Below are 11,302 nucleotides of genomic sequence, written 5' to 3' on the forward strand. Positions count from 1 at the left end.
AGGAGTATTTGGAGATTTCCGGGGTATATTAAGCTTATATTGTGGGCAATTAGTGTAATTGCACTTGAGGAATGAAATTGAGTGACTGACTGACTCATTATTGTACATTTGCTCTTCTCCAACACTTCATCGTCATGGTGTCAATAAAATAATTGAAAATTATTATTGTTTTTATTTATGTCTAATTTTCTTTGGAGATCAAATGAACTTCAAAAATAGGAAACTTTTTAATTTTTTCCTAACCAAAAGTAGTGTGGTTGCGTGTTACGGTATTGGTGCATCAAGGGTGCTTCAAAAAAGCGACGTCCTGTGACTTTCGTCTTTGGCTTAGGTCCCATCACTCTTGAAATGGCCAACATGGATGTCTCCTCAAGAAATGTCATGGGAATTTTTTTTATTTCTTTTGACATATTTATAAGAATTTTTTTACAAAAGCATATTATTATATAAGTTTAGTGTTTTTCAAAACCTATTAAAATATTATTACTAAATCTGATTTAGAATTTAATCATTCCGAACTTCTTTTGATAAAATTTTCCTTTAAACAAATGATGTGTAGAGGGAGGATTTGGTATATTTAAGTGTGGAAGCTAGTAATAAAATAAAATATTTAAGTGAGGAAAAAGATTAAATATTTGTCCATTTATTTGACTCGGATTATTTTTATTGGGCTGAATAAAACAAATATTGCATTAACTACTTAATAGTTGATAAAAGGGAGAAAGACCCAAAACAAAAAAAAAATCTAAAAATATATAAATTTTAATTTAGGATCCTGAAATGATGACCTGACTACTTTGAAGTGTTTCAGAGTTTATTTGAGATTATATAGAGCAAAATCACATATGCGCCTTTCATTTGAAATCCTTGAATTTCATAACAAATAACAATTTTTATATAACCAATGACAAGAACAATATAGCTAACGACAAGTTCTATATGCTTTTGCATTGACAAGATTAAGTAGAAAATTGCTCAAGGATGACAGGAACATCTTAGGGAATAAACCTTTTGCATAACAAATGACGATGATAATGATAAATTTTTAATTTTGCTCTATTAACAATGTTAAACTCTGCATAGAAACTAAAAATATTAATAGAAAAAAGTCATAAAAGCTTATGTTGCTAAAAAAACAAAAATTAAATAATTTAATTATGTTGCTAAAAAAGAAAAATTAAATAATTTAATTAAGAGGGAAAAAAACAAATAGATACCAAATTAAAAATTGAGAGAAAGTATAAGTAGGTTCAATATGCTTTTCCTTAAAAATAATTAAAAACATTAAATTTGTTATAAAATTCAAGTCACCTTGTTACCTAGAGGGAGTACTAAGGGGGTGTTTGGGAATTAGGAGAAGTGCTTTTTAAAAGTATTTTTTCACAAATCGAGATAAACTCTTCCATATATTTACTTTGTATATTATAAGATCACTTCTGAAACTATGGTCTGATTTCTATCTAAACACCTCCTAAGAACTTCAGAGCAATTTGTCTATCTTGAGATGTAAATGGAGATTTGCATATTTTTAGGGTATTTTCCAGTCATTCTTGCTTGAGAAAATGAGATTAAGTGGCCTCAAAAGGAGATGAAAATTGGAATACATTGAAGGTCAAGGATCTCAGTCTTAGCTAGACGAGTTGTGAATCCCTGAAAATGAATCGTGAATTGCTAAATATAAGTTGCAAATTACAGGATATCAGTTATAAATTTTAAAAAAGAGATGTTCATGATTTCTATAAAGTTGGAGTCTTGAATTCCCAGAAATCATCAAATGTCAATTGTAACTTGTGAGGATAAGTGGTAGAAAGACATAATTAATCAACAGTTATGATGAGTAAATGACTTGGGGCGCGATAAATGTCCGAAAATCTTGGACGAGTGTAGACCCTCCATGATCGATTTACAGAATAATATAACTTTTATATATAATGATTCTACTATCATGTATGAACGAGAGACATGTAATTTATAGATTTTTGAATCTTTTATGAATTGTGATTACGAAGTTATGGTCATACGAGTATGACCATGGAGATCGACTTCTGAATTTAGCGTCTTGCAATGCATCGGAGACTCAACTTTTGGGACCAAGAAATGGGGAGTTTCATAATTTGCTGAATTCTGGGAAAATCTTTAGCATCCGTCCTTGATTTTCTCGGAGATTGAAGCATTTACCAGTGACTCATCCTTTTCGACTTTGAACACCGACGCTGTCCTCAGGTTTTATTAGTTTCTCGTAAGAAATACTTCATCGTTGTTGTTTGGATGGTGAGATGTATGATTCTTCTTACTCTCGATCTTTATGTTAAATCTCTTCCATTTTTTTAACTATTTGGCCAATTAATTAAGTAGCATTGTCGTTTTATTATTTTTAGTATCTTCGCCCGTTTATCGCTCAGATTATCGTTCCTTGTTCTTCCAGAACTAACAATGGCGGATGATAAGGTTGATGATCAAATCGGGGAGGAATTTTCTGATCTGACGTACGCCGGAGCGACGGTCACATCGAGGAATTGACGAAAAAGATCGATGCACTGGAACGTGAAAGAGGGGGATTGGGGAATGAAATTGCAGGTAGGAAGACCGAAATCGATAAACTGACGCAGGAGATTGACGGCTTGAGAGAAGACGAATCGAAGATGCGAGAGATGATTGAAGGTTTGGAGAGAGAGTTCGAACGGTCTGAGATGGCCAAGAAGGCAGTGGAAGCTATGGCGGCGAGAAAGGCCGACCTCGAGGCCGAGGTTTTCAGGCTTAACCGTGATTCAATATCTGTAAAGAGTGCTGCTGAGGAATCTAGAACAGTGTGCGCTAAACTGAGGAGCTTTTTGGAAGAGAAAGGATCAATGGTGTTGAATTTAGAGGGTGAAGCAAAAGGGTTAAAGCAAGCAAAATTAGAAATCGACAAAAAGGCGAAGGACTTAGAGAGAAAAATTGGGATTCTTGAGATGAAGGAAATTGAGGAAAAGAGCAAGAAAATTAGGGTGTTGGAGCAGTTGAGAGAGGAAATTGAGGAGAAAGAGGAGGACATTCGTGGGTTTAGACACAGGCTTGAGGAGTTAGTTGCAAAGGGTTGTCTCCGAGAGGGGATCAGTATTGGAAGAAAAGCTAAATCTGGAGGAGGCACTGAGAGAATCAAAGGAGACAACAAGAAACATGAAATCAAATATTTTGAAGCTACAGGAGAAAGTTAACGAAGCAGAAAATGTCATCAAATCTTTGAAGGAGAAAACTGATGAGGAGTCAATGTAGCTGTGAATGGAATGAATAATGAAGCAAAGGCAAAGGGGTTGAATGGGTTGAAGTTGCAGTGGTCTGTGGCTGCAGCATCTACGGGAGCTATTGCTGTAGCAGCTGTTGTTATCTTTGTCTGCTATGGAAAACGTACGTGATTTCACTGAGCAGAGCAACCGAGGAAGGAGGAACTATGAATGGGATGACCAATAGCCCAAGTTAGGATTTTCCAGTTCTAGTAACAAGAATGCTTCGATTTTGTTAGTCATAAATCTAGTGCTTTTACTCCACAGGGGAAAAGGAAGTAATGCTTTTCTGGTTTTGATTTTTTTCTCGAGCTAATAAAATTTTGATTCATATCTACATGTTGGTGATTGAGAGAACTAAACCATTTGCGTACGAGAGGAATGTCCTGGCTGGACTTACCGCAAGCAGTAGGTTTTCTTCTTGCTGAAGAAGAGTACGATGTGCTTTCTAAGCAGTAGCTTTGCTTCAGTAATAATGGCGGTCATACGAAAATTTGAGATTAAATTAAACTAGTAATTATATGCCATATCTAGCGATGCCATATATTGAGCTTGGTTGGAAGGATAATGAAGGTATAGCATACAAGGGCAAGATGATCATTTTCCCTTGAATGGCTTTTCTTGTTCAATAGTCCTAACAAAGTTCGAAGCACACAAAATTCTCAAGATGGATGATTGCATCCTAAATGGACCTCTTCAAGGACTTCAATGGGGGCCAACTTTGTGCAATATTATGAAATATATTCTCTTTGATGCTAAATATAAAATTAACTAATTTTCATGAATCAAGGGAGTTAGCTAAATTAATTATTTGTAAAGAGAATGTGTTGGTTTTTCTAAAACACTCATCCTTTTAGTTATATATAAGCATAATCACTATAGTTATAGGGATATTTTGAAGAAAAATATAATAAATATGTGAGATAAAAAACATTAACATCTTATGTCTAGAATTAAAGTAATATTCTTAACTGGCTTCTATATCTAGGTTAGGTTAAACAGGGGGAGAAGAAGGATAGGGGGGAAAGCAAGTTAGATTACAACTAATTTATCTCAAAACTTAAAATCTGGTCATTTTACCTTGCTAGGCTTTTCCAATTTGTCAAGTTGGGATCCCAACCCAATGGGTCCAGGGAATATATCACAAGCCAACTTTGTACAATATTTTTGATGCGCAATTGAGGTTAATTTAGAACTAGCAATTACCCTTACTTTTAAAGACTCATTATATAGGTCACATTCTACAAATCATGAACATCATAACAAGAATAGCATAGTTTTTACTAAGAAACAGCACAATTGGGAGATTGACTAAAAACGTGAAACCACATTGTAGAAAAATCCAACATACCGAATTTGTCTAAACAACCAAATCAAGCAAAAGTACAATGACAGACACACAGATTACTAAACATCACCAAACTTGTACAGACCCAAACTTTTGAATACTACTACTTATTAAAGTTGCAGCCATTACCAAAGCTTCATCCAAAATCCCACCAATCAAAGAGCTTGAGCACCGAATCTTCCGGGACTCATGTGAGTCTTGAAAATCTGGAATCAACCACCTATTGTTTAGAATAACAAACATAAATGATATGAGTTCACTCTAACTCAATCAGAACTGAAAAAGATCTTTTGAGTGTGAGTTTCTTTTTAAAATGACAATTAACTTGTAAAGAGAAAATAAAAATCTAGACTTTTGGATCATAAATCTAAATGTTGCTTTGAAACGTCACCAACTCTTAAAAAAGACTAAATTTAATCCTTTAATTTTATATAAGATTTAATTTCATCCCTTAATATTAGAAAGTATATTTTTAATCTTTTAACCTTAAAACCGTTAACAAAAAAATGATGATATTGAGATCTTGAATGTTGCAATAACATTTTAAATGCTAATATATTAAGTTTAATAACTATGATTGTTACAAAAAAATTATCATATAAGATTTTAGTGTTAAAGTACTAAAAATATACTTATAAAGGAACAAAACTAAAGTTTTGCATAAAGTTAAATGACAAATTATATACTTCGGCCTGTGAAAAACGAGCGACATGATATAAGGACACTTAAATATTTTAAAGATTGATTTGGGCATTTTAATTGCTTTAGAATAAGAGACTAATAACTTAATTTCTTTTAAAAAGTTGAAATTAGTCGATGCATTCATATATGGACGAAGTCTTAATTAGCATTATGCATTTGATTTAGGAAGCAACAAACAGAAAAATGAAATCATTACAACACCGCTGATGAATTTGCGTAGAAATAAAAGTTATTATGAAAAAGAACTTTAGATTTAAATAGACAGAAGTATAACTTTAAAACCAACCTGGAGCTACAGTCTATCCCCATTCAGTGGAATCTTTGAAGCTTTATGGCCACAATAACATAGATTCGATCAACCACACCATTAAAAAATCGAAAATAAGAGTGCCTCCATGCTTTGTTCAGCAACAATGAACCAGAAACTACCCAGAATCCCACAGCAAAGCCAACGCCCATTCCAAGATACAATGACTTCAAAAAACCATCATCCTCATTTTCTTCAACTTTCTCTGTATTATCTGGTATTGTGCAGTTCTTTTGAAGAGGAGGCCCACAAAGCTCAGGATTTCCAGCGTAACTCCATGCATCAAAACTCTGAAGCTGAGTGCCCAATGGAATTTGGCCGCTGAAATGGTTGTATGACATATTCAAAACATCGAGAAAAGATAGACCGGCCATGCTCTGAGGAATATTCCCATGAAGATTGTTGTGGGACAAATCAAAAGATTCTAGATCTTTCATCTCTCCAATCTGCTCTGGTATCTCTCCTATCAAATAATTGTAAGACAAGTTCAGTGATTGTAACTTGGTGAGCTTGAACAACTGTACAGGAATTTCTCCTGATAGCCTGTTAGCTGATAGGTCAATACTTCTCACCAACTTTAGAGTTTTCCCGTAGTCTAATTGTTGACCCTTTATATGCAAATCAATTTTCATGAATTCTTTTGCAGTTGGCATGGTATAATCTGACGGAGGACGAGGACCTGTACGGAAGTCTAAAACATTTTTAAGGGAAGCCAAACTGGTTGCGTTGTGTAGACAGTGAGGGATTGATCCTGAAAGTTCATTATTAGCAAGGTCCAATACAATCAAATTAAAGAGATGACATAGTTGTGGCGGAATGTGCCCTGTAAATTGATTGGATCTCAATTTTATGATTGATATATTTTGGGGCAGCCATGCTTGTATACCTCCAGAGAAGTTGTTTTCTTCTAAATTGAGAAGCACCAAATACGTGCAATTATTGAAAGTCGAAGGTATATCACCAGAAAAGTCATTATTATGTAGATCTAGTGCCCTTAGGCGAGGTAATGATGAACCCATCATTGCTGGAACTCGACCAGTCAACTGATTATTCTCCAAGTATATGTAAACCAAATATCTCCGACTGTTCCAGCAATCTGGAAGTTCTTGAGTGAGATAATTATTTGACAGGTCCAAATACTCCAAAACAGACTGATTAGTCTCAGAGTGACACAATGAACTATATAATGATCCCGAGAAATAGTTGTAAGATAAATCCAAAGCTTGGACCCAATTTTGTACTCGAGGAAGCCTTCCTTCAAATTTATTAAATGACATAAATATTTTCAAAGCTGTTCTGGGAAACAAGTTCGATATATCCACTCCAATTGAGTTGGCAGATTTATTTTGGCCAAGAATGTTTGGGAGCGGACCACTCAAGTTGTTGAAGCTAATATCTAAATAGTCTAATAAAGCTGATGCGTTTAGGAGATCAGAAGGAATGGAACCGTGAAACGAGTTATTAGATAGATCAAGGATGGTTAGTCTATGAAGCTGGCCAAGCCACTTAGGTATTGACCCTTTGAGTTTGTTGTTGGATAGATCTAACGACATCAGATTTCGATAGCCTGAAAGATCTGGAATTTGACCTCTCAAATTGCATTGACTGAGATAAAAACTATGGAGATGATCTTTGCTAAGATTGAACAACCAATTAGGTAATCCAAATGTTAAATCATTCAGACTAAGATCGAGATATGAAAGTGAGCTAAAATTGGCATGTTGGAAAGGCAGAATAGAGGTGGTCAAATTACAATCACACAAATTTAAATCATTGAGAGGTAGCGAGGCCAATGATTGAACCCAATTGGTTTCACTAGGAAGATGAACGCCACTGAGGTCGAGAGATGTCAAGGAAGGAAGTCGGGAGAGCCAATAATGAAGATTATCAATGTGGAGATGAATATTGTATGATAAACTCAGCAGCAAAAGCTTAGAAGAATTGTGTGGCAAATGAGTATGAGTTGCAACAGAATTATTGATAGGCGCCATGCTTATGCGTTCAAAGTCATTGTCGCCCAAATTCAACCGTTCGAGAAATTCAAGAGCAAGTAAAGAAGATAAGTTGATTTCACCTCTCAGTGATTCTGAATGATTGTTGCTTATTCGATCGACATAGTAGTGTCTGTGGTACGCGTTTTCATAACCTCTTAAGTATTCTGCTGACAGAGAAAGACCGAAGACTCTGTTGTTGTGGTCACACTGAACTCCATCCCATTGGCAGCAATCTGGGAGAGTGGACCAAGAAGAGAGGAGGTTGGAGGGATCAACGACGCCTTGTTTGAAGCTTAACAGTGAACTTCGATCCCTCTCATGGCAGCAACTGATCGTGTTGAATCTCACTGCACATAGCAACACCAACAGAATCAGAGACATTTGTGACGTCCAATGAAGAATCATCATGAAACCGTCTCTTGAAGTGATGAAGCAACGATCAAAACGGTTCCTTGAAATATTTATAGGAGCACCTGTGGATTTTTTTTTAATTTAAAATTTTTTTTGAAACCATATTAATTTTGGTTAGAGTATATTCAGTCTTTTAAATTTACTTCATCTTGGTACTTTAAATTTAAAAATATATTTTTAGTTATTTAGCTCAAAATCATTAACAAAAAATGATAATATTAGGATCTCAAATATTGATAAGAACTTCTAAATTGCTAAGATATCCATTTAATTTTTAAAACAATCACGATTATGACAAAAATATTAATTAAATGACTAAAAATATACTTTTTAAAGTTAATCAAGGGACTAAACTGAAACTCTGTATATAGTCAAAGAATTAAATATATTCTTTAGCCATTAATTTTTTATAGAAAATATTCCTTCCACCTTGCTAAATTTAAAATGAAAAAATAAATTGTGTGATTCTTTTCCTTCAGTCATTGAAACAAATTTCTCTTTATTCTCAAAATCTATTAAAAAAAATTCTAAACAAGACAAAACATAAAATACAAGGACTTGTTCTAAATGTTTGTGAAGATTTAGTTCTTTCCATTTTCATGATGAGTTGATTCTGAAAGTGGATAGGAGGTTTGCATGATTTAAAAGAAGAAAAATTGAAGGAGAATCATAAAATTAAATCTTCTTTTTTAGGAAGGCTGACAAAAGCACTTAAAAATAGAATGAAAGTTATAAAATTTTTGCAAAATTTAAAAGAATTTACATTAATGCTAAAAAATAGATGGAAAAAATCTACAATTTTCTCAAAATTATTTGTATAGCTTACTCTTTTTATTTTTTTAATGACCTCTTTTCCAAAAGTCTTGCAACCTTTTTTTTCCAAGTATTCCGATCTTGGTTCCTACGTCTTTTGCCCAAATCCACACTCAATTGCAGTCTCTATATTAGTTTTCCATGGCTGGTGTGTGAGGAATCAATCAATGGCTACCATTACCTATACATATATTAGTTCTAATCTTTAATATAAGATTTAGTTGACCAATTTAAAAAAATTAAAAAAATTAATTAGTAAATAATGTTAATGTATTTATATACTCAAACCAATACCACAAAAATTTTAGAGATACTGAGAGACTCATGCTTGAAATTTTTTTTATTTTTTATTTTTTAATTTTAAAATAATATATTTGAACTCGTCAAAAAGTATAAGTGGTTTATGTAAGGACTAAATTTTTTAAGACAAAGTGCAATAGATTTTTTTTCCTGATAGAGAAGAAAAGGGAGAAAACTCTAACAGTAAAAAGCAAAAAACGAAAGGAAAACAGGAAGAATCAAGAGCCCCAGTCCCCTTTAACAAACCAGGAGAGAGAAGGTCGATTGATCAAAGAGATATTGTTATTAAGTTATTATAACAGTAATTACTTGTTATAAACTTATAATGGTTGTAAATTTGTGCTCTCTCTTTCTTTTTCTCTGTTTTTTTTAAATATAACTTAAACTTGTGATCTGTAAGTCATTTTAAATTTTTTTTAAAAATTAATACAAGGTTACTTTAAATACCCCTTCTTTTAATTATTTAGGGTATTGGAATTTGAGAGACATACATACCCAATCAGTAAGAGTAATTTTAAAAAAATACCCGAAAAAACCAAAGTTGAAATCTTATTAGAACTAAAATAATGCCTTCGATAAGCTTCCATACTTAGAAGAAGAGGAAATATTTGTCAAGTTCTCAGGTTTTGTCCCCTTGAAATTAATTTTTTTGTGGAATAAATACCAATCAAGTCATTTTGTTAAGTCTGTCCACTCTTTTCCATAACTCCATCGACCAAGCTAAGGTGATGTTTGGTTTACAATAAAAATATTTTTTAAAAGTATTTTTATGTACGTTAAGACAAAATTCCTCTCACATATTTATTTTATATTCTATAAAAATTTTTTAAAATTATGATTTGGTTTCCACCCAAATACCTATTATGTCAATATGTTTGTGATAGGTCAGCTATGGACTTTCCTTTTATCATCATCATCATCATTCCAACTACTGTGAAATGGATGTTGGCCAAGTAAAAGGCGTTATACTAATTATCAAGATCTTTGGAATTCTTTTCCAAGTTTTTTTTTTTAAAATTGTTTAACATATGCAATTACTATAAAGATTATCTTAGAAAAAATATATAAATGTAAGAGATAAAATAGATTTGGGTCTTATATTTACGATTAGATTAAAAGTCAAACTAGCTTTCATATTAAAGAGCAGATGGTGTATATATATTTGTATAGCTTAATCTTTCTCAATTTTTTTTTTTGTTTGCCTAACAGAAGTCTTCCCACCTTGTTTCCAAGTCTTCCGACCTTCTTTTCCAAGTCTTTCCCCCAAATCATAGTCTATCACTTTGTGCAGAAATTAATGGAACTCATTGACTAATGAAGTCTTCCCCCCAAATCATAGTATATCACTTTATTCAAAGATTAATGGAACTCATTGACTAATAAGCTCTTTTCCGCAAATCATAGTCTATCACTTTATGCAAAGATTAATGGAACTCATTGACTAATGAAGTCTTTCCCCCAAACCATAGTCTATCGCTTTACACAAATAAAGTCTTCGTCTTCAATGCCTCTGAAACCACAGTACACTTAAATCTGCTCATTGACTAATGGAACTCACAGAGGAGCGTCCCTTCTTTTCCACGAAAATTGCATCAATCAAAGTTGGACAGTGCGCTTTTACAGTCTGTCAGTTCTTTTCCAAGCAACTTCACTTCTTTCCGACTGTACTTCTTCAACTTCTGTATCTAAATAACCATCTTATTAAAATTAAGAAGAGATGTTTAAGCCACGGCAAAAATGAATTTTTGTTCATTTTTAATTTTACGTAAGATTCCATTTTCGTCTCTTAATTTAATAAAATATCTTTTTTGTCTTTTATTTCTAACATCGTTAGTTTTATTAGCAAAACAATACTGGTATTAAAATTTTAAACATTTACAAAACATTCATAAATGCCGATATATTAATTTTAAGAAAAAAATTCAGGTCAAGTTTCTTATAACGATTATATTGAATTGGGAGAGTTCTAATTAAATCTGGTTAAAATATTAAAATTTAAATTAAGGCCTTCACTTTTAACAAATTATTAATCAGGCCAAGAAGCCTAATTAGGGATTTATGAATATTGTTAAATGACTAAAATGACCTTTTATAATTAAAAAATAATATTATTAAAAAATCAAATCATGAATAAATATTCTCTTTCCTTTCATTTCAGCTTCGA

At 32.8% G+C, this 11,302-nt stretch overlaps 2 protein-coding genes across 2 annotated transcripts; one reads left to right on the top strand and one right to left on the bottom strand.

Annotated features, from left to right (window-relative positions):
* Positions 1-2,433: 2,433 nt before the first annotated feature.
* On the top strand, positions 2,434-3,197 carry LOC114748584 (peroxisomal and mitochondrial division factor 1-like). The gene is made up of 2 exons (XM_028937010.1): positions 2,434-2,502; positions 2,610-3,197. The coding sequence occupies exons 1-2, from the start codon at positions 2,434-2,436 to the stop codon at positions 3,195-3,197; spliced, it is 657 nt and encodes a 218-aa protein (XP_028792843.1).
* Positions 3,198-5,608: 2,411 nt separating this feature from the next.
* On the bottom strand, positions 5,609-7,995 carry LOC114748585 (receptor-like protein EIX2). The gene is made up of 2 exons (XM_028937011.1): positions 6,507-7,995; positions 5,609-6,371 (listed from the first exon to the last, which is right to left on the bottom strand). Exons 1-2 carry the CDS (start codon positions 7,993-7,995, stop codon positions 5,623-5,625), a joined length of 2,238 nt encoding a protein of 745 aa, XP_028792844.1. The 3' UTR covers positions 5,609-5,622.
* Positions 7,996-11,302: the final 3,307 nt, after the last annotated feature.

This window comes from Neltuma alba, unplaced genomic scaffold, assembly GCF_004799145.2.
Source record: "Neltuma alba isolate B1F8T4 unplaced genomic scaffold, ASM479914v2 tig00005750_pilon, whole genome shotgun sequence".
In the NCBI taxonomy this organism is placed as follows: Eukaryota; Viridiplantae; Streptophyta; class Magnoliopsida; order Fabales; family Fabaceae; genus Neltuma; species Neltuma alba.